Source organism: Ips typographus, linkage group LG5, assembly GCF_016097725.1.
Source record: "Ips typographus isolate SLU linkage group LG5, UJ_Ityp_2.0, whole genome shotgun sequence".
NCBI lineage: Eukaryota > Metazoa > Arthropoda > Insecta > Coleoptera > Curculionidae > Ips > Ips typographus.
The window spans coordinates 11,527,242-11,551,004 of NC_138426.1; the positions used below are offsets into that span (position 1 = coordinate 11,527,242).

General features: G+C 33.2%; 2 protein-coding genes across 4 annotated transcripts; one reads left to right on the top strand and one right to left on the bottom strand.

Moving 5' to 3' along the window:
• The first annotated feature begins 516 nt into the window (after positions 1–516).
• Positions 517–23,479, top strand: LOC145729817 (uncharacterized). The gene is given in 22 exon segments (XM_081980738.1): positions 517–815; positions 6,165–6,305; positions 6,364–6,523; positions 6,572–6,948; positions 7,727–8,065; positions 8,112–8,666; positions 15,075–15,344; positions 16,857–17,034; positions 17,037–17,198; positions 17,254–17,445; positions 17,500–17,687; positions 17,739–18,083; positions 18,136–18,283; positions 19,918–20,237; positions 21,227–21,427; positions 21,483–21,620; positions 21,673–22,024; positions 22,073–22,260; positions 22,315–22,471; positions 22,524–22,717; positions 22,770–22,917; positions 22,977–23,479. Coding segments are annotated over 22 exon segments (5,265 nt in total). The 5' UTR covers positions 517–617; the 3' UTR covers positions 23,291–23,479.
• Positions 9,938–14,377, bottom strand: LOC145729751 (uncharacterized). 3 transcript variants are annotated; one of them, XM_081980655.1, is made up of 5 exons: positions 13,674–14,376; positions 13,385–13,614; positions 13,110–13,200; positions 11,274–13,055; positions 10,401–11,219 (listed from the first exon to the last, which is right to left on the bottom strand). In XM_081980655.1, exons 1-4 carry the CDS (start codon positions 13,799–13,801, stop codon positions 12,356–12,358), a joined length of 1,149 nt encoding a protein of 382 aa, XP_081836781.1. In that variant the 5' UTR covers positions 13,802–14,376; the 3' UTR covers positions 10,401–11,219; positions 11,274–12,355. The 3 variants fall into 3 exon arrangements, with proteins under 3 accessions (XP_081836780.1, XP_081836781.1, XP_081836779.1); XM_081980653.1 differs by having other exon boundaries at positions 11,274–13,200; positions 13,674–14,377; XM_081980654.1 differs by having other exon boundaries at positions 9,938–13,200; positions 13,674–14,377.
• Positions 23,480–23,763: the final 284 nt, after the last annotated feature.

A 23,763-nucleotide genomic window follows, 5' to 3' on the forward strand; every position in this document is an offset into this window, starting at 1 on the left:
TTCAAGTCAATTTTTAAGGTTTAAATGTATGAATTTGTAGTAACAAATTCTTGAAAAAGTACTTAGTTTTTATGTCTACAAGTCAATTTTCAGTATTAAAGTCTCTCGATTTGCATGAAAAGTCAATTTTCAAAACTAAAGTCTTTCAGTTTGTCTGGAAACTATGAAAACTGGCTACAATAATATTTTTTAAACTTCTTAAGTGAATTTTCCGTTTCCAAGACAATTTTTAAGTTGGGTTAGGTTAGTTTTGGGTCTTTGATCGTAATAACGTGTAATAAAGTGCTTGTTCCAAATTTGATCAATATTTCCTCCAACGGTCTGACAGTTATGACAAAAAAAAACGATTTTTTAAACAGAAACATGAAGGACTGTATTTTCCTTAGGAAGCACTTTTCAGGAAAATGACCTAATGAATGTCAACTTATTTTTTAATTGGCTATGGATTGGTGAATTATTGACATTTAAAACTGGACTACCCTGTATACACCATTATCACAAATATAAAAAGTTTCAATTACAAACGGTTTAAAGAAATCACCATCCGAATGATAACCTATACACATTAGAATGTACGAGCAATTTTTATGATGAGTACATTATTTTAATGAGGCAAAATGCGGTTGTTTAGAATAGTTCGAAACTATTACGGTTTGAGAAGTTTTCACATAAGTAAACCACTGAAAAACATAGTGGTCGATACTCAGCAAGGCAAACTAAGAGGGAATACCGGACAAAACTACTATGGTGGTGTGTTTTATAAGTTTTTGGGAATACCTTATGCCAAACCACCAGTTGGAGACTTACGATTTAAGGTAAACATACTGATGTTTAAATGATATAAACAAATGTGTTATCAATATTGCTATTATTGACTTAAGATGCAGTATTTGACTGCATAAGTAACGGATTACTTAGTAAAGATAAGTTGGTATTAATGTGTTAATAACTCGGTTATTTCACTGTGGAATGTATGTGCAGAAGTACTTTTTTTAACTTAGAATATTAGAATAACGTGAAATAATGCACTCCTCAGTCATTTGTTAGTAAAAGATAGTTTTAGACGTAATTTTATACAATAAAAATTGGACTTTCTGAAAATGCTTGAAACCCCTGAAGAAACTGCTAAGCTCTAAACTCTCTTTTCAAAAAGTTTCTTGTTACTAAAGAATTATTATTATTACTAAAAGAAGCTTACCGTAGATCAGTTAACTTAAATACAACAATACACAATAAGTCTGTAAGAGATTAAAAGACTCACATTTTATTATTATCTAGCACAGAATTAATTATCGTTGGTAATTAAGTAAATTGTCGCAAAGTCAACAATCATGTTACAGCTAATTCTATACTAGACCAATTATAATTAGCAATAAAACGTCAATAATTATTACTATAACATCTAATTTGTAATTAAGCAACACATTTTTGCAAAATTTGTTATTACGTGTAAGGTTTAGCATTGTGGTCATCAACAATAGCCGTCGTTTGCAAATAATGATTTCGATGACATTTGACCCTTAATCAATCATTGTTGTAATGAATGAACCCCACACAATAGAAGTTAAATTGGCCAAAACACGACGAACCCGCTTTACTCCAATTAAATAAGAGATAAACTGGATCATTCTATAGAATACGGAACAAAATACAACGCCAGTTTATCAACGAACACAGTCTGAGCTACAACGTTTAGCAAAACGATTAAGTACGATCAGTTCAGTTTTTCAGTGGTTAAAGTTGCGAAAATGTCAAATATTGTGGTGGAAATTCATTCCGGGAAAGTAAAGGGCACTACAGCCAAAGACTACTACGGCGGAAGTTTTTACAAGTTTTTGGGAATTCCCTACGCTAAATCGCCTATAGGACAGCTCAGATTTAAGGTAAGGATATATTTAGTTCAATGCTTTAAGTGAGGTTGTTTAAAAATAGCATTTGCACTTTGACTGTTTACCAACAGTTAAATATACCCAGACGCTGCGAAAAATACCAAAAACATTCTTAAAATAAGGTAATTTACTTTATTTTGTCGGGACTTATAAATTATTAAAGATTCTCCCTACTATACACGATTGATTACCTATAAAATATCCTGGCACGCGATATAGAAATAGTAAATTACAAATCAATTTCCGAATAGTGGTACATTGCCAATGAACTTGGGTCACGGTGTTTTCGTTAGAACAAATTGTTTATTAAGACAATTAATAAACATGTTTAACTTTTTTTTATAAATAGTAAACTGTGGTATTAGTTCCACTATTTACAGAAAATTTTCACATACAGTATTTTAAGCATAAAATACATCTTTTTTTGTTCTGAAGATAGAAATTTTCTAAATCCAAATTACTTGTAAACAGCACTGGTAAAAATCCAGTAAATTTCAAAACGTCGGCATATACTTTTTGCTTCCTAATTAAGTAACCAATACAGTATCCTATGTTTACCAACGTTGTCTTTAATGTACAGGGGTTTCAAATTTAAGGTACATTATTTCAACAGCCGTAATTAAAAGATTACAAAAGCTTTGTCAAATAGCAAAATATAGATAACATGTAAACGAAAATTGTATAGTTGTGAAGAATACAGGGCTGAAGAAAAAATTATTTGAATAAGGAACAAAATTAAATTAAGGGACAAATAGAGAAGGAAGAGAGGCCTGAACAGACGAAAAAGAGAAAATAGGTAAAATAAATATAAGAAAATGACAATAAGACTATAAACATAGATGAACAACTGTTGAAACATACATATACTAAGCACATACTTATACTTTTTATGTAAATTTTTAAGCAGAGTCATGAAATGAATTATAGAAAACTAAAAAATTAGACCTACAATACATACGATAAAAAAATTATAAACTAAAACAAAGAAATTGAAAAAAAGAGAAATAAACAGAAACTGGAAAAAACTTGAGAATAATACAAAGTTTATTAAAAAATGATAGTTGCAAAGAGTAACTACAGAATAAAAAAAAACGTAATAAGAAAAATGGAATTATTCTAAAATAATTACAAAGAAATAGGGAAGAAGTATAAATGAAAAGAAAGGTGGAAATAGATGGAAGGAATAGTAAAATCCTGTTAATTAGGGAGAAAATGCTAAATAACACAGTGAAAAGATGATTAAACACTCTCAACAGCAAATACGTTAAAAGAGAAATAAAATAAATGTAGTGACAAATGAATAAGAGGCGAACAAATCATCAGAAAGCAGGTAAGACAGAATAAAACTCAGAAGTTGAAAAACGCAGAGTATTGGAATGAAAGACAAAGAACGAAGGAAAAAAAGATGAAAGAGTTAAATGAAATAGAACGAATTGATAAGATTGGCAAAACGTTAAAATGCGTAGAATATGAGAATAATAAGAAGAAAAAATTAAAATATTAATGACAAAGGAAAAGAGCCGAAGAATCAAAAGAGAAAAATAATGAGCAGGAAAGAGTAAAAATTTCAGACAGAGAGCGAAGGAAGGAAGCAAAAAAGGCAAATAATCTGAAAACTGTTTCACTAAACACTCAGAAACTGGTTTAAGTGAAACAGTAGATATAAGCCAAAAGAAGTAAAATAAATGCAGTGACAAACAAATAACTAGAAAAAGGGTAAGACAGAATGGGAAAGAAAAGATGAATAATATATAAGCAAGAATATTGGAATAATAGAAAAAGCAAAACTAAGAGGAAAAAATAAAGAGTTGGAGAAACAGAAAACACTTTACAAAAAGAAGGTAAAAGTGGCAAAAGAAAAGTAACAGAGGTGTAGATTATGATGATGTGTATTGTACTATTAGGGACAACAGAAAAAAAAGGATAAAAAACAATGACAAGATGAGGAGAAAAGAACAAACAGAACAGACAGAAAGCGAAAAAAGCAATCAGAGAAGTGAATAAGCTTGATAGAAGAGCAAAACAGTAGATATATGTCAAATAATAATTAAAGAAGAAGGGTGGTGGAAGAAGAAGGGAAATAAATGGAGTGATAAACGAGAAAATCGAAGAGACAAACAATGAAATAGTTAACAAACAGATTAAAGGAAAGGTATTTTACAAAAAGAATGAAGAAAAAAGTAAGAATGACAAAACAATGTTAATAAGCGTAGAATTTCAGAGTAAAAAGAAGCAAAAATTAAAATACTAGTGACAAAAGAAAAGAACGGATAAATGGAAAAAAGGAAAATAGTGACAAGATGAGGAAAAAAGAATAAACCGATCAGATATGTTTGATAGAAAAGCAAGGAAACGAGTAATTTAAGTGTTCGAGTAAGAAAGCTGTGAAAAATAGGACCAAATAGGTAAAAGCCTACAATTGAATAAAGAGAATAACACATTGTGTATAAGAAAGAGTAAAATACTAGTATAATGGCAAAATTCAAAGTAAAATAGAATAACCTTACCATAAATTAATAAAATTGTAATAAAACAACGTGCCTTTTTGCTAAAATTGTTCATTTCATATGTTTGATATGTGAGAAACAAAGATGTAAAAAGATGACGTTATTGGTATCGGTAGCTCTTGAAAAAACTTTTGTATGCAAAATTTTTTATCTTAAGAAAGTCTATTTATATTTAAACCAGACAGACGTTGATAACCCGGTGACATAATGGTATTTTGTATCAAAGATTTATCATTCTGTTAATTATAAAATCAAAGGTCACAAAAAATAAATAATAATTAAAATATACTAGATTACGGCTAGTATAAACTTTTTGTCAAAAAATCTAGTAAAAAATTATATTAATTTTCTTTATAGTAATAATAGGATATTACTTCTAATAATTATAAGTGTCCTGTAGGTAATATGAAAATGAAACCTTATTTTCTAAAAAAAAATATGTGCAAAATTTACAAAAATTTATAAAAAATATTATTTGAAACACACTATAGACCAAGTTCAGATAATAAAAAAAAGTGCTTTTTGTAGGCTAATTTTTTGATAAATAGAGATTTAAAATTACTTAATTATAAGATGGTAGTCTTAAAGTCATAATTATTAGAATATACCAGGCAAAACAAATAAATCTATCAAAACATGTTTACATTGAATTTTAACCGAGAACCCATCCAAATAACCTTAAACATCCTTCTCAGATTGTAATCTAAACGTTGCAAATACTGCACGTTTACTTATTTTTGGAATGTCAGAGAAAATGAAAATTTATCAATCAGGAACTTATCTAAAACAGAATGCATAAGTAAATCACAATTTTCTTTTAGATTTCTGTTTGATCGATTACTCATATTTGACTTTCTGGCTTACTTTCCGAATGACTAATTATTTACAGAATTTTCGAAACAAAAAACAAAAGACCTATTAATTAGACCTATTAGTTGTAAATGTACTATATATATTACTTTTTTAAAAAATCTTCGAAAATAAGTCAAACCTTGTCAGTAAATTGTATTCTACAAAACGTCAAAACATCTTTCCAAGATAACATTTCTCCTACAATTTGTCTGATAACTACAAAATATAAAATATTAGCAGGTGTTATTTAATAACTGATGTACGTATCTAATAATGGCATGTAATAAAAAATCTAATCGATTAGCGTAAAATGACAAGAGTACTTAATGTTGTTATAATTAGGAACGTCCTGCTGTACAGTAATTTACTGCTCAATTCACTAAAAATTACTCCATACAATATTTTAGCTGCCGACCATGAATTTATTAAAAAATGTTGAATGAACAAAACTTTTTTATCAAAAATAAGTAATTTGGCAGCTCGTGGCAAGGTCACAAGATTATTTTTTTACAGAAAAATTTGTTTGGGTGCAACGCCCAAAGTTTATTTTTTTGTTCTTTGGACATACAGGAGATTTAAATTTTTCATTCCCTCCAGGTACTAAAAGTCTTTACAGCAAAAACAACAAATAACATGTTTCAAATTTTTTTAAAATAAGAATCACTGTCTTATTGGGTTTTGTCATAAGAACTGTAGTTTCAAGCAAAAATGAACCAAAATGACATCCCATTACTAAACAAACTAAAAAAATATGCACATTTTCAAAGAGAGTTTTCACGTTTTTGACTTATTTGTAGATTGTTGTACCATTTCTTCTGAAAATGATATGGTGCGTTCACATATGACGTAAATTAGCTTCCTTCTGTACACTCTTTAAATAAAACATTGAATAGAAACACCTAAACTATATTTCCAGGCACCACAACCCATAGAACCATGGACAGAAGTAAAAGATGCAACCAAAGAAGGTCCGGAGTGTCCTTCCAGCGACATGTACTTCACTTACTACATCGGTAATGAAGATAACTGTTTAAACTTGAATGTATACACTAAAGAAGTGAGTGATTACTAAGGTTTCTTCTATGGAGAACTACATTTAGCTTTTGAAAACATAGCTTCCTGAAAACGAAGAGCTTCTGAAGAAGCCGGTAATGTTTTGGGTTCATGGTGGAGCCTTTACCACCGGCTCCAGTAAACCTGCAATGTTCGGTCCTGACTATTTGCTCACCCAGGATATTGTTTTGGTTACTATTAATTATAGGCTAGGAGTCTTAGGTGGGTAATCACTATAACAATTACTTCCCGTAACCAAATCAATTGCAGGTTTTGCTAGTTTCAAAGATCGGTCGCTGGAAGTTCCAGGTAATGCAGGACTGAAAGATATGCGAATGGCATTGAAATGGGTCAAACAAAACATCGATAAGTTTGGAGGTGATCCGGACAACGTGACCATTTTTGGTGAAAGCGCAGGAGCAGCTTCCGTGCATTATCTCACTTTAGCGCCCAGTACCCGGGGACTCTTCCACAAAGCTATAATACAAAGCGGGAGCGCTTTGAATAGTTGGTCGTGGGGTACCAACAACTCCTTGATAATCGCCAAAGCGCTGGGCTACAAGGAAAATGACGAAAAAATTATTTTGGATAAGCTTTTGAATGAATCTCCTAGAAGTTTGGTTAGTGGACAGAGGCGGCTTAGGGAAGTAAGTAGGTTTAGGTTTAGTATGTTTTATGGTGCTGGTTTCAACCAAATGGTCAGTAATATTTAAAAAATTTGACTTGAATGATATAGTGTTCAAAACTCTCTTCGTGTGGGTTAGTCTCCGTGTTCATCAGATTTATATCCACTAGAGAAATCTTTGCATTACTAGCAAATAACAAACCCCAGCTCAATCATTTGAACAGAATCTTTTGCTCTTCTTTTCTGAAGCTGATAGAATTCTTTAAAATATGTTTGACTTTTAAAATCAATCACTCATTCTTCTTTCAAAATTTCCGCTTTTTCTGGTTTTCTGACACTGATGTAATTTAATTTTTCATTCAAATTCAAATCAATCTTTCCCTAAAATTCTGATAGAGGCTGTCAGTCGTCAGAATTTTTGGGCAATTGGTCAACTCAATCGAAATGATTCTTCTGCTCTTCTTTTTTGACACTGATAGGATTTAATTTTACTTTAAAATATTGAATCCTATCAGTGCCTTTGAAATCAGTCTTCAGAAAATGTCTGGGCTATTAGCCAGCTTAATCAATCATCGATCAAATTCTTTAAAACTTTTTATTTTTCTGAAGCTAACAAAATTTTATTATACTTTACAATATGTTTGAACTTTGAAATCACTCACTTATTATTCAATCAAAATTTCCTTGCCAATTATCCAAGTTAACTATTTGAACAGATTCTTCCACTCTTCTTCTCTGACGCTAAAAATGTTTATCTTCCTACAACCTTTTTGTGTTATTGGAAACAAATTGTTTTGTAGTGTTTCTCAGCTGGAGAAATCAGACCATACGGTCCGGTGGTGGAACCTCCATCTCCTGACGCCATCCTTACAGAACACCCGAGCAAAACTATGCATTTCCAAGGTGGTCACAAAATCCCTGTCATAATAGGATACAACTCAAATGAAGGCCTCTTGTTCGAGTTGGTCAGAAGGTCAGTCCCCGGTGTAGGAATCCCTCAAGACTTGGAACAAGAAATCCCTTTTGAGTTGGGTTTAGAAAAAGGTAGTGAGAAAGCTAAAGCAATCGCAGATCGTCTTAGAAAGGAATACTTTAACGACAACGATCCTAGTGAAAATGAAATTGAGCAAGTTTATAAGGTAAGTGAAGCAAGTTTTAAGTAATTCAGCTGAAATCCTCGTGTAGTTGAAGGGGGATGCCAACTTTGTCCACGCAATCCATCGGATGTTGAAACTCCAAGCCAAACACTCTAACCAACCAGTTTACGCCTACAGGATGACGCTGCGAACCTCACTAAACTACTTCTACAATTTTGCCTTAAACAAATACTTTAAAACAGCGCTTCTCTGTTGTTTGCTGAGTAAAGCAAGCATGAATTACTTACCATCACTGCAGGAAACGCTTCAGGAAATGTTGCGTAAACTACCTAAACATCAAGTGGAAGGTGTTTCTCACGCAGACGACGTTTACTATCTGTTCTCGACGTTTTTTACGCCACCAATTAAACCGGGAAGCGAGGAAGACAAACACATACAGAAATTCGTAAAAATGTGGACTAACTTTGCTAGATACGGCGATCCTACTCCACAAACTGAGGAACATTTGGATCAGGTTAAGTGGAAACCAGTGGTTCGTGATAATTTAGAATTTTTGGATATTGGTCAAGAATTGAAAATGACTGGAAACTTGGACGAAGACCGTTTGAAAGTTTGGGATGAAATCTACGAAGCTCATTACAGAACATAAGAAATTTTGTATATTATGTTTACGAATTTTTGTGATAATTGCTGTTAGATGTATGTATGATGTATGAGATAAATAAGGTTTATACTTTTTGTACTTCCTGTTATTTGTCGTGTAATATGTCAATGAAGAATTCAATTTTATCACCTTGAAACCAAATATGAATATAATCGTTGATTGAAAAGAAGGGCATACTTTATTACTCCTTCCGACATTTTCTTCTGAAGATTGAAGTGCATTTTTACTTTTTTATTCTTCTCTTCTTTACTCTTCCTAGAATTTGCTGCAAATTTGCAATGTTTTGTTAAGTATATTTAAGACCGTGTATTTAAAGAAATATAATAATCAAGGAAAACTTATTCATTAAATGACCGAAAATTGCTATGTATTGCACTTACTAGTTCTGATCTGTTGGACCTCTGGGTGCATATTCTTGAAACGAGACAAATCAAGAAAAATATATGGGGGAACCTGCCATTGTCAGTCAAGAATCAGTACCCTGAGGACTTGGTGGAATTTTCCTAAGCTGGAGCCTGGATTATAGAGGGTGTCCCTGAAAGGTGCGGAAGTTCTTCCGTCGTACTGCTGATTCAAACTATGTCGTCGGCAAAGCGTAAATTGCTCAGATTTTTGTCCCAATCTAGTCTTCTGAATACTTCCTCCAATGCAAGAGTAAATAACTTAGTGGATGTTGTGTCTCCTTGTCGGACGGCTCTGTTAATTGATATTCGATTGGTTGTTACATCTTCTTGCACTTGCATTTTGGCATTTTGTCATTTTGGTTTTGTTGTTTTATTAATTTCAATTTTGACAGTGTAAATTTGCTGTTCTGCAACATTTTCAAGTTTAAAACTGTATTATGTTTTAAACATCAATTTTTCTATCCTTTTGACATTTAAACTTTGACAATTTCAAATTTAGTTTTTTCAGATCAGTCACTTGGTTAGCATAAGTTCACCTAAGCATTTTTTTTTAATAATATTTAAAAAATAACCATTACAGCATAACCATGTTTTTGATTAGAGCTCGAATCAGCTAAGAAAAGGCCACGGCCGTCATCAAACGATGATGTCACGATCTCTGTACGTCTCGCTTTAAATATTGCTGCCTTCGTTACTTTCCAAGTTGATGCAGCGAGTCAATGGCGTGCTATTCTCTGCTCAGTGAAATGAAATTTAATTAACGTAAATAGGTGTAGTTTTTGCTTTTTCATTTCATAAATTGTATTAAAACAGGATAGGTAAGTAGGTTTTATAAAACAAACCAAATACATATACATACATAATATTGACGCTTTGAGAACAAAATTGGCCTAGGTCTCTGGTCCCATTTCTTTAAATATTAATTTAAAAAATAAACAAGAAAACAAGCAAAGGGTAAATTAAAAAAACATACAGTGTGTTTCGGTTAAAAAGATCTGTGCAAATTATTTTTCTGCTGTAGCTGCAGGGTGATGATTGATGAAGAATATTAAATACCAATTAGTTTAAATCCAAATTATATAACTTAACTTAGGGCAATGTTAACCACAAAAAAACATTGTCTTGGGGCAATTAATCAATTATTGGAAGATAAAAATAGGCAGCTGGTTTCTTTTTTCAATTATTCTTAATTTGAAGGTCCTACAGTGCAGCTAGACCTTGAAAATGAAGTCTCAAAGTAACTTTCAGCTTGCCTTTGCATCGTTTTTGATATACAGGGTTTCATGAAGAAGAGGTAATATTTAAAATTTGTTATCTTTGTTAAATTTAATAATCATATATTTTTATAAATTTGATAATTTTGTTTATTTATAAATACATATACATATACAAATTACGAATTCATAACATAAAACAAAAATCCAAAACTTAGTCTAGGAGTGAGCATCCTAATTCTTCTTCGGATAAACTGGCATCACATTCATCATCATCACCAGAATCTTCATCGCTATCATCAGATGAACCAGTGTTAACAGTAAAAATAAGCTGGTCCACTGTATCATCAAAAATATGCTCTTTTTTTATGAGCTCCTCTTCATACTTTTTTACATGCTGGCAAATGTCAAACCACTCTTTTTCAGACACCTCTTGAAATTTTTGTTTTGTTAAAGCTTCGGTATCAGACAATTTAAAAGTGGTATTATGAGCTGCTACCCAATTTTTAACCAAAGCCCAAATTTTTTCTATTGGGTTTAATTCTGGATGGTAGGGTGGTAAACGCAACACAAGATGCCCATGTTGTTCTAACAGCCTATCTAAGTTATATTGTGGAGGAAATCTAAATTTATTTTCTTGTATGATTTGATACAGCTCTGGCTTTGTTAAATGAGGATCTGCTGGGATTCCTTTTTCCACTAGCCAACTTAACATATCTCCTTTTTTAGTAGCCGTTGTAATATTTTTGTTAACAGTAACATTGTGGTAGGCTGCATTGTCTATAATAAGGACTGAGCGGTCAGGTAAATTAGGAAGCAATTGCTTTTTTACCCAAGTCATGAAATTTATTCGTTTTAAGCGAATGTCATATGATTCACACAAGAATTTTCTTTTGTCTGGTGTCTTCTGCCACCTACAAAAGATAAAGTTATTTTGATGTACATGATTGCCAAGATGTAAAACATACTTAAATCCAATGTTCTTAAGCAATCGCCCTAAGCTGCTTACACTAATGGATTCAGTCAAGATTTGCTGGTCAATAATTTTTTGCAAAATACCTGTAAAGATAAAAAATAATCCCATTTTAGTCTAAATTTTGTTGTTTTAAATTTTCAATTAACACATTATCAAGGTTTATACATATAGCAAACTAGGCTTACATTTAATTGTAAAAAACATGGTAAGTTCTGCTAGAAAAACTCTGAAGACTCTGTAGGTATAGAGCTCGAATCAGCTAAGAAAAGGCCACGGCCGTCATCAAACGATGATGTCACGATCTCTGTACGTCTCGCTTTAAATATTGCTGCCTTCGTTACTTTCCAAGTTGATGCAGCGAGTCAATGGCGTGCTATTCTCTGCTCAGTGAAATGAAATTTAATTAACGTAAATAGGTGTAGTTTTTGCTTTTTCATTTCATAAATTGTATTAAAACAGGATAGGTAAGTAGGTTTTATAAAACAAACCAAATACATATACATACATAATATTGACGCTTTGAGAACAAAATTGGCCTAGGTCTCTGGTCCCATTTCTTTAAATATTAATTTAAAAAATAAACAAGAAAACAAGCAAAGGGTAAATTAAAAAAACATACAGTGTGTTTCGGTTAAAAAGATCTGTGCAAATTATTTTTCTGCTGTAGCTGCAGGGTGATGATTGATGAAGAATATTAAATACCAATTAGTTTAAATCCAAATTATATAACTTAACTTAGGGCAATGTTAACCACAAAAAAACATTGTCTTGGGGCAATTAATCAATTATTGGAAGATAAAAATAGGCAGCTGGTTTCTTTTTTCAATTATTCTTAATTTGAAGGTCCTACAGTGCAGCTAGACCTTGAAAATGAAGTCTCAAAGTAACTTTCAGCTTGCCTTTGCATCGTTTTTGATATACAGGGTTTCATGAAGAAGAGGTAATATTTAAAATTTGTTATCTTTGTTAAATTTAATAATCATATATTTTTATAAATTTGATAATTTTGTTTATTTATAAATACATATACATATACAAATTACGAATTCATAACATAAAACAAAAATCCAAAACTTAGTCTAGGAGTGAGCATCCTAATTCTTCTTCGGATAAACTGGCATCACATTCATCATCATCACCAGAATCTTCATCGCTATCATCAGATGAACCAGTGTTAACAGTAAAAATAAGCTGGTCCACTGTATCATCAAAAATATGCTCTTTTTTTATGAGCTCCTCTTCATACTTTTTTACATGCTGGCAAATGTCAAACCACTCTTTTTCAGACACCTCTTGAAATTTTTGTTTTGTTAAAGCTTCGGTATCAGACAATTTAAAAGTGGTATTATGAGCTGCTACCCAATTTTTAACCAAAGCCCAAATTTTTTCTATTGGGTTTAATTCTGGATGGTAGGGTGGTAAACGCAACACAAGATGCCCATGTTGTTCTAACAGCCTATCTAAGTTATATTGTGGAGGAAATCTAAATTTATTTTCTTGTATGATTTGATACAGCTCTGGCTTTGTTAAATGAGGATCTGCTGGGATTCCTTTTTCCACTAGCCAACTTAACATATCTCCTTTTTTAGTAGCCGTTGTAATATTTTTGTTAACAGTAACATTGTGGTAGGCTGCATTGTCTATAATAAGGACTGAGCGGTCAGGTAAATTAGGAAGCAATTGCTTTTTTACCCAAGTCATGAAATTTATTCGTTTTAAGCGAATGTCATATGATTCACACAAGAATTTTCTTTTGTCTGGTGTCTTCTGCCACCTACAAAAGATAAAGTTATTTTGATGTACATGATTGCCAAGATGTAAAACATACTTAAATCCAATGTTCTTAAGCAATCGCCCTAAGCTGCTTACACTAATGGATTCAGTCAAGATTTGCTGGTCAATAATTTTTTGCAAAATACCTGTAAAGATAAAAAATAATCCCATTTTAGTCTAAATTTTGTTGTTTTAAATTTTCAATTAACACATTATCAAGGTTTATACATATAGCAAACTAGGCTTACATTTAATTGTAAAAAACATGGTAAGTTCTGCTAGAAAAACTCTGAAGACTCTGTAGGTATACCTAATGTATTATAAACTTACCTTTTAATGTTGGAAGTTTTTTCTCAAGAATATAGAAATCATAAATAATTTCTCTGATTCTTTTGATTTCATCAGGTTTGATGTTATCCAATTTTAATTTTTTAATCTGTCCCTTCTTTGTAGGAGTGTGAAATGATGAGCTTGGCCCTCCCCATTCAACATGTAGTGCTTCTCTAGATATCTTCTGCACAGTAGATCTAGACACCCCTGTAGCTGCTATAGTTCTCTCTCTAAAATGATATTTATTATATTATTCAACGTTTTCGTCGTTTTTAATCAAAGACAATACCTGTAGTTATTCAAAGGAATGGAAACTCCTTCTGCCTCCTTCTTCATAAATTCTAAGACGTTACTTACAATTTCACGCCCTTGGCTGTGTATCACAACACCTTTCTTCCCAATCTTTTTTGGAGACATTATGACAAATTAACGATTTTTACTTATAACACGTGAACTCAAACTGCGACCATCAACAATACAACCAAAACACCAGACTAAAACGGAAACTAACCTAACCTAATTTTTAAACTCAACCTGTCCGCCACTACATTTTTTTAAACTTGGCAACATCGTTTAGAGTGCCGGCTAGTAAAAGCATGTAAAAGGGTCCATCTGTCCCTGGCCGCACCCGCATTTGTTTTAATTGTGCCCAAGTAAAAAACCGTACTACGTTGCCAAGTGGCTTTTTGACCGCTTAAGAATTTATTTTCGGGAATATTTTAATAGGACGCCTCTGATTATATCTAATGCGACGGCAACTGTAGAAGGAGAAAGAAATAGTTTTAAAAACTGCGTCATTGATGATGCGGTGGCCTTTTCTCATCTGAATCGAGCTCTACTCTATGTGATCGGCCACTAGGTTAGCATAGGTTCACATATTCTCATATTCATTCTTTTTTCAAAACACTTCTACAATTTTTAAGAATGATGTAATATTTGATTTCAGACTACGCGTGCGATTTGGCAACAGCGCAGACGAACTTTCCGATTTTTTGAACGATTTTGTGACAAAAATGGTGGATCGTTCGCATTTTTTCTTTTTTATCTGTACTATATAGGACGTAACCTAACCCAAAAAAAAAATATTGACTCAAAATTCGTGGTTAGCTATTCTTCACAAGACCCACTGGTTTTATTGTTTTATCTTTACCTCTTTAGCACATTTATTTTTTTACATTTAAATTCTTATTTGGTAGTTTCTCAATTTCAGTAGGAGAAACAAGCCCACGGTTAACAACACTTTAATATACTTAATAAATGATAATTTTTTACTTATTATCTTACAAAATTTTCAACTTCACTCGCAAACGTAAATATTATAATACGATAGGAAAAATGTTTTTTTTCTGCTCTAATAAAGATAATAATAATAATAATATGATAAGGCTTAACTAAGATTAATTCATTTTCCTTACTGTACGATACGATTTAGAAACTTTGTCACTGTTTCTATTCCCATTAATACAGTATTTTTACACAAACTATGTTTTTTATATAAACTTAAACCTTAACTATAAATTTATCTATTCATATTTTTAGCCCGACCTCGGTATTCAAACATATGGTCGATTAATACTGAAAACTACTGATTAGCATTCATTCTGTCCTACACAGACGTACGTACCGTTTCGATACAAAGTTCAAGCCTCCTTCAAAAGTAAATAACATGTTATCAAGTCACGAATAACAGGTTTGCGAACTTTTAAAACAATTTACATTGTCCGATCCTAAAGTGCTGTTTAAGTTAATGCACTTTACAAAATTAAGAATAACCTGTTTGTTTTGTGTTTTTAGTCGATTGTGTATGAACGCCATGGGTGATGGTAACGAATCGCCTAGAGTGAAAGTCGCTGAAGGACTGGTTCAAGGTAGATATTGTGTTAGTTGTGGTGGCCGAAAATATGCCAGTTTTCAAGGTATTCCCTATGCTAAACCTCCACTTGGAAACCTCAGATTTATGGTAATAATTTAGTACTACTTACTTTGCTATTAATTGTAAGAAATTGTTATTAATATTAACATTAACATTTCTGTTCTAACCAACCTGTCATATAGAGAGGAGTTTCTGAACAACTTTGCGGACTTAAGTATTGCAATCTGTAAAATGCTCAAAATACAAAATTCTCTATATAAATTCAAATATTGATATCGTTGATTTCCTATCCTAAGTTGTAAATACTTTTTCTACAAGCGTGCGCCAATGATAACATTACCGCACTATTATTGTTCTCGAAATATAGACTTTTCCGCACTGGAAAAGACATGCATGTATTTGGTCTTTCCTCCATTTACTCCTAGACCTATTCTCTGAGCTTCTTCTTCGATCTTTATGAAATTTTCCTTCACACTAACAGTACTACTGCGCCTATGTCATCTGCGTAGGCCAAAATAAGTTTGGGACCTCCTTGGCCAACAATCTCTGCTTTCCCTGATGATGTTCTTATTGCTTTTTCTAGTGCAAAGTTAAAAAGTACTGGCAACAAAGCATCCCCCTGTTGGGGATGTCTGTTAATATGGAATAGCTCAAAAGTAACAAATATGCATACTAGAACATCAGCGGAATCCATCTATGCCGGTTTTGAGACGAAAGAATACAGCTTGGCACAGATTGACCACGAAGGAGCCAAATTCAGCTTCCAATGTGGTCCCAGCAGACGTAGAATGGCTCAAAAGTAACAAATATGCATACTAGAACATCAGCGGAATCGATCTATGCCGGTTTTGAGACGAAAGAATACAATTTGGCACAGATTGACCACGAAGGAGCCAAATTCAGCTTCCAATGTGGTCCCAGCAGACGTAGAATGGCTCAAAAGTAACAAATATGCAGACTAGAACATCAGCGGAATCGATCTATGCCGGTTTTGAGTATGTAGGCTCCTGTTAAACTCCCAACATTTCTCCAGAATCTGACGGCCATACTTCGGTAATTTTTACACTGCATTTGATGTCCTTTTTTGTGGAATGGGATGATAACACCTTCCTTCCATTCGTCGGGAATGATTTCTTGATTCCACCTCTGTTGCACGAGGTATGTATTTGTATGGCTAGATCGTCCCCTCCATGTTTCAGACTTTCTGCTAGGAAGTTTCTTAATGGCTCTAGTTGTCTCCTCCATGGATACGGGCGGGATATTAACCTCTGCTGTTTGGAATACAAGACTTTCGGGTTCTTCCTGCACTAATCTGTTAAGCACCTCGTCAAAGTAACACTTCCAGTACTTCTGCTTTGGAGGCAGTGACTGAACCATCGTTACGCAATAGCATTGTGGCACTTCTGGGCCGGAAACCCTTTTTAAGCCCCTCTACTTCCTTGTAGAATCTCCTTGCATTACCATTCTGGAAGTCGGCCTGTAAGTTAAGTACTTTTTCTGTCTCATGCTCTTTTTTCTTTTTCCTGATCAGTTTACGTAGATCTGTTCCTACTTCGTTAAATCTGGTGGTAAAACTACTGTTTATTATTATACTTTTAGCCACCGAAACCTGCCGAAAAATGGACAGGAGTTAAAAACGCTACTAAAGAAGGCCCAGACTGTTATGCCAAAAGCCTGTTTTCCAATACTATTGTAGGATCAGAAGACTGCCTCTACTTAAATGTATACACACCACAAGTATGCCATACAACTTTACTACTTAAACTCTCAATTAATATGCACAATTTCAGATTGACAGTAAAAAGCGTTTGCCCGTGATGTTCTGGATACATGGCGGTGGATTTGTCCGAGGTTCAGGGAGCTCAGAACTATTTGGCCCCGACTATTTAGTAGAAAATAATGTGGTGCTAATCACGATTAACTTTAGGCTGGGGCATTTAGGTAGAAATCCTTAACCAAAAAACTGGGCTTTAAACTGTAAACCAGACTTCTTCAGGCTTTCTGGCTTTCCCCAATCCAGAAGTTGGTGTGACTGGAAATGCCGGGTTGAAAGACATTGTTCTAGCACTGAGATGGGTTAAAAAAAATGTAGGACATTTTGGTGGGGACCCGAACAATGTTACCATATTTGGCGAAAGTGCTGGAGGGTCAGCTGTGCACTTGCTAGTACTTTCCCCTAAAGCTAAAGGTTTTTGATTGTCAAAGATAAAAGCTGCACGCATTAATGTTACATACATTGAAGGACTGTTTCATAAAGCAATTCTTCAAAGTGGGACAGCTTTAAACAATTTTTCCAGAAGCAAGTTTGCCTACACCTATGAAGTAGCCCGCAATTTGGGTATAGAAAGTAACAGTGATAAACTGATTTTAAGTGAACTGCAAAAGGTTTCTATTGATGAACTCAGCCAGGCTTGTTATAAAATTAGAGATGTATGATCTTTTTTTATCAAGTAACTATATAGTTAAGTAAACTATTTTCAGCCTTACCTGATAAGCCATATGAGACCGTTTTGTCCAGTAATCGAACCTAAAACTGCTAAAGATCCATTTCTAACCGAGGAACCTTTAGACATAATAAAATCAGGACGTTACAACAAGGTTCCGATGATTATGGGCTATAACTCATTCGAAGGGATTTTCTTCTACACCTATATAAAGCACCCTAAAAACCAATTTTTGCATGATTTTAGTATGGTTCCGCACACCTTAAACTTGCGTATTGGTAGTCCGTCATTTAAAATTGTGACTGAAAAGGTACGGAAAGTGTATGACATAAAAGGGAATGAATCCAAAGAGGTTGCGGACGATTTGAGGAAGGCTTTGAAGGTATATTTTTTGAGGGTGATACACGATGTTATGTAAAGTATGCAGTTTGCAGTTGTACGGACATAACTCTTTTGCTGCTGACGTGTACCGGTCAGCCAAATTACACTGCGAGAACAACAGACACCCGGTATATTTTTATAGATTGAATTTGGACACTCAGTTGAATTTTGTGAAACGTATGAGTGGAGTTACAGATGAAGGTTAGTAGATTTAGATTTTATTAATCCAAAAGGTCCAGTTTTAAGTGTCAATAATTCACCATTTGATAGCCAATCAAAAAATAAGTTGACTTGCATTGTGTCATTTTTCTGAAAAACGTTTCCTAAGGAAGATACAGTCCTCCAAATTTCAATTTAAAAAATCGTTTTATAGTTTAAAACTGAACATTCAAGACTTGTGAAAGTCCAAATTTGTACTGAATAGTCTAAAAACTTTTTTACTACTAGGAATGGTCTTATAATTCGCTTTCTCAGACTGCCATCCTGGTTGAGTGTCTGAAACTGGCACTTAAGAACTAAAAAAAGTCCGGAAATCAAGACAAAGATTGTATTGTGCATGAAACATTTTTTGCTACTAAAAATAGTATAAAAGTTGACTTTTAATGCTAGAACGGACCTTACTAGGACTAAAGAGAGTCCAAAAGTATATTTTCAAGACTTTAATTGGTGTACAACTCAATTTTCTGGTCTGGACAACAAGTCTAGAAGTAAATTAAATTTTCGGACTATTTTATTTCTAAAAATTAGTTCTCAAGACTATTATTGTAGCATTTGGTCTTAAACTCGATTTTTCAGTATTAAAAAGCACTAAAAACAGTCTGAATTTCTTAGAGATGCTACAATTTATTGCACCTATGAGTGTAGAAGTCAATTTAATAGTGAAGAAGCTTGAAATAAAATTTTCAAGATTATGGTCAGTGGACAAACTGGCTTTTAGGCCTGTTAAGTCAAAAACTTTGTAAAGATAGTCTTGAAACTCGATTTGAGGCACTGAAAACAGTCTTAAAACACTAAAAACAGTCTAGTTTATTAAGAAATACCCGAATTTTTAGCACTGAGGTGTCTAGAAGTCGATTTAATAGTGACAAAGCTTGGAATGCTATTTTAAGTCTATGTAGAATGTAAAAATTGTTTTTTAACTTTGCTATGTCAATAACTTGGTGAAGATAGTCTTGAAACTCGATTTTCCAAGCTGAAAGCAGTTTTGAAGCACTAAAAATAGTCCAGAATTCGAAGAAAATGAAAAGCAAAGTAAAAAGCACGAAAAGTTCGTTTTCAAGACAATTTCCATAAATCTAATGTTAATGTCCTGCATCTAAGACTATTTTCAAGACTAAAATATTTAAATTTGTCTTCAAATTATGAAAACTTACTTCAAATGCAAATTTTAAGCTTCTGATGTCACTTTTCATTAGTTCAGTCACATTTTGGGGTTCAAGTCAATTTTTAAGGTTTAAATGTATGAATTTGTAGTAACAAATTCTTGAAAAAGTAGTTTTTATGTCTACAAGTCAATTTTTAGTATTAAAGTCTCTCGATTTGCATGAAAACTGGTTATAAACACAACTTTTAAGCTTCTGAATTTTTTATCTTTTTTAATTCAATTTTCAAAAGTCTTTTAGTTTGTCTGGAAACTATGAAAACTGGCTACAATAATATTTTTTAAACGTCATGCTCCCAACACTGTCTGACTGTGAATACCTAGTTAGAAACGAAATTTTTTTTTTGCACAAATTAAGGCATTTTAGGGTATTATTAGTAACCGTTTCTATTTAATTCTTGCATAATTTTTCTGTAAATTCTGAAATGTGACACTAAGATTGATTTAAATTTAGGTGATTTCTCAGGAGCAGCACACGGTGACGATATTGGCTACTTATTCACAAACAACTTTACTGACCCTCCCAAGGCAGACACTTTAGAATACAACTTGATTAGAAAAATGATGAAATTGTTGACTAATTTCGCTTATCACGGAAACCCCACTGAAAATCCTGTTGAGGAAATTAAAATATGGAAACCAGTTACTTTAAATCAATTCAATTACCTATCATTAGATAACGATGAGTTTCGACTCCTCACTGATCCAGACAAGAAGTATATGGAATTTTGGGACAAAGTGTATCTGGAGCATCAAGTTCATTTGTCAAAACTGTGATAATTCAATAATTTTTGTTTTTATGAAATGTTGCAATCTCTACTTTATTGATTAATATAAAAAAGTTGTTACAAAGATCCAGTTATTTTAATTTCCACCCAAAACTTTTTATATCAGTTATTACAACACTTTCAATCATATACCATAATTATTATTACTAAATGTGCTGTGTTATCAGTGATCAAAAGTGTAAATATAACCAACAGGTTTTAATAAAATACGCTAGTCATTCAACGTTTGCTTGATATATTGTTAGGTCGACAATTTAGCAATTTTAGTGGTACATTTGTTACAAGAATATCAAATATTCAAAATATTTTAAATGTAAACAGTTTAAAAAAAAACGTGCAGAAATAAAAAAAATACTACGTAAAATCTATTACGTAACGTTTAATCGGTAAGTTGCTAATTCACGTTCATTCGATATGTTTCATTATGAAGGTTAGAAACCAGATAATTGGTAATTTAGATATAGACCAGATATTTGGATTTATTTTGTCACCACAATTATGCAAATAATAATTTCAGAAAATTCACAAAAATTCTTCTTAGAATACTTCCTCGAGAAGTTAAATATGAGTGAAGCAGTTATAAAGGTTGTATCATCTGCATGACCATTAAATTATTTCGGTCATGCAGATGATACAACCTTACCAAAGATACAAAGATACAACAATACCAAAGTATTTCTTAACATCAAAAATGTCTTACTTGTAAACTAATGAACTATGCGGTTTTTTGTTTTGCAATTATTTTGCTTTAGGGGTTAGCTACTTTTAGATTTATAGAAAACTGTATTTCTGTTCTGTAATTATTTCTGTATTTCCACTATACCGTATATAGAACAACCGTACTTAACTTTAGTTGCTTCTACCATCGTTAAGCAAATATTGGTATTGCTAACTCATGCTTCCAGAGCACTTCCTTGCCATATCCAAAATTAAATGCACAAAACTGGTCTTGCATATATTATTCTTTACTTCTAGAGAAAATTTGCAAACTTTCGTAAAACCTACAAACCAGATACAAAAATGTCTCAAAACGATACTGCACTTCCTAGTCCTATAGTAACCATTCAGGAAGGACAAATCAAAGGAACAGTATCTGAAGATGTTCGAGGTGGTAAATTTTATAGTTTCATGGGCATACCATATGCCAAACCTCCTGTAGGTGATTGGAGGTTCAAGGTAACCCCCTTATACCACTAATTAAGTATAAATATACAGGATGAGGTTTTTCCAGGCTCCAGTAGCTGTGGATCCTTGGACAGGCGTATTGGACACCACTCAAAGTGGCCAAATCAGTATTCAAGAAAACTACGTTACTAAAATACTGGACGGTTCAGAGGATTGTCTCAATCTGAACGTTTACACCCCTCAGGTAAGTTTAATTTGAAACCATTTTCAGTTCAAGTTCATTTGAATGTTGACAGCTTGGAACTACCAACACAAAACTGCTTAAGCCTGTGATGGTTTTCATTCACGGAGGCAGCTTCTTAACTGGTTCAAACCGTAGAGAATTGCATGGTCCTGAAATACTCATCAGTGAAGACATAGTCCTAGTCATCATAAACTATCGGCTTGGCATTTTAGGATTTCTTAGTTTGGAAAACCCAGAACTAAACGTACCAGGCAACGCCGCTTTCAAAGACATGGTACTGGCTTTAAAATGGGTCAAAAAGAACATCAGGAACTTCATGGGTGATCCTGGTAACGTCACTGTTTTTGGTAACAGTGCTGGAGCGGCTGCAGTCCATTTCTTGGTACTATCCCCAATGGCTAAAGGTTTGTAACTCTAGTTGTCCTGGAAAATGTTCATATCAGTTGTTGTAGGGCTGTTCCACAAAGCTATTTGCCAAAGTGGGTCTGCGCTCAGTAGTTGGGCTTATGCTCACAAGCAAGATGAGTTGTTTAAGAAAGCTTTAGGGCTGGACAACAACCTGAGTGAGGCAGAGTTACTCAAGTATCTCCAGCAAGCATCTGTTGAAGAAATATTTGAAGCACAATGCAAAATTGATAAGGTACGTTACGGCACTTTGCTTGGTAAGTTATTCTAGTTGTTCATTGGAGGTCAGCAAACCATAAAAGGAAACCAATATCGCTTCATTGGAGCTGTGGTAGAATCGGAAAAATGGAAAGGAGAGAAATTCTTCACCGAGCATCCTGTCAAGTTGCTTTTAGCTGGAAAATACAATAAAGTGCCTTTAATAATGGGTTACAATTCTGGAGATGGTAAATGTTCAATCACTAAACTGAAACTAAAACTAAAAATTTGCTTTTGCAGGAATGATTGTGGATGGTATGGTTGATCCTGACATGAACTACATTTACTGGACTGACAAGGAATACAACGTGCCTGGTCTACTTCACGTGGAAAGAGGTAGTCCACTTTCCAAACAATTGGGAGAAGAAATTGTTAGGTTTTATTTTGGCAGTGGCAAAATATCCAGAAACACTCACTTGCAAGAGTTTTACGACGTAAGAAATACACCCAAATGATGTTCCTTTGATAATTTAAATCTGTGCGTAGATAACTACAGATAATTCCTTCCTGCGAGGAATATTTAGCTCCATACAACATCATCGTCGAACTTCATCGACCCCAATCTACATGTATCGTCTGTCCATAGATACAGAATTGTGTTTTTACAAAAGAATTCTTCAAATTGAGTTACCAGGTAGTTAGTAATCATCAATTTTAATTTAACCTTTTAAGCTTCAACCTTTGTAATTGTAGGAGTATGCCATGCTGATGAAATCGGATATCTCTTCACCACCATTCTGACGTCAACACCAGAACCAGGTAGTTCTGAAGACATTACCCAGAGACGCATGTGTCGCCTTTGGGCTAATTTTGCTAAATTTGGGAATCCAAGTCCGTACCTGGATCCCTTGTTCAATGAAATCATCTGGAATCCAGTGGTCGATCAAAATAAGGTTGCTTTCCTGGATATTGACGAAAGTTTACGTATTGACTGCAATCCAGAGCCGGAACGAATGCGTTTTTGGGATAAAATATATTCTAGGGGGTTGCTTGTATCTAAACTGTAAATTATAAAGTAAATTATTAATTATTTAGTTAGTTATATTAGCATTACAGATATAATCTTGTTGTGATCTTGTTGTGAAATGGAACATGCTGATTTCAACTATGCTGTCAGATTATAATTAACGAACTTAGCTATATTAAGTAAAATATAAACCATCATCACCCTGTACATTACATAATTTGCTATTTAACACATGCTCACTATTTTGCTCTTCTTTCTCCCCATGATATATTTTTCCCATTTATCCCTCTCACTTATCGTCAAACCTAGTTGATATTTTTCCAATAACTTTCTATCGTGCATCAATTGCTAATTATTCCCTAGTTTTCAGTGAAATTCTGCTTGTTTTCCCTCTTAAATTACGAAAAGTGAAAGATACACATTATTTTTTGTAACAGAGTCAACAAAAGGAAGAGGAGGGGGGAAGCACAAGTTTCTTCGAAGAATCTAAAATGTGTTTTGGAGAGAATTAGG

Excerpts from the sequence above, each read along its gene's own strand:
- LOC145729751 (XM_081980654.1), bottom strand. The coding sequence starts at position 13,801 with ATGTCTCCAAAAAAGATTGGGAAGAAAGGTGTTGTGATACACAGCCAA. Across the intron at positions 13,615-13,673 it reads ATTCCTTTGAATAACTACAG|AGAGAGAACTATAGCAGCTA; the intron begins GTATTGTCTTTG and ends ATATCATTTTAG. Across the intron at positions 13,201-13,384 it reads AAAACTTCCAACATTAAAAG|GTATTTTGCAAAAAATTATT; the intron begins GTAAGTTTATAA and ends TTATCTTTACAG.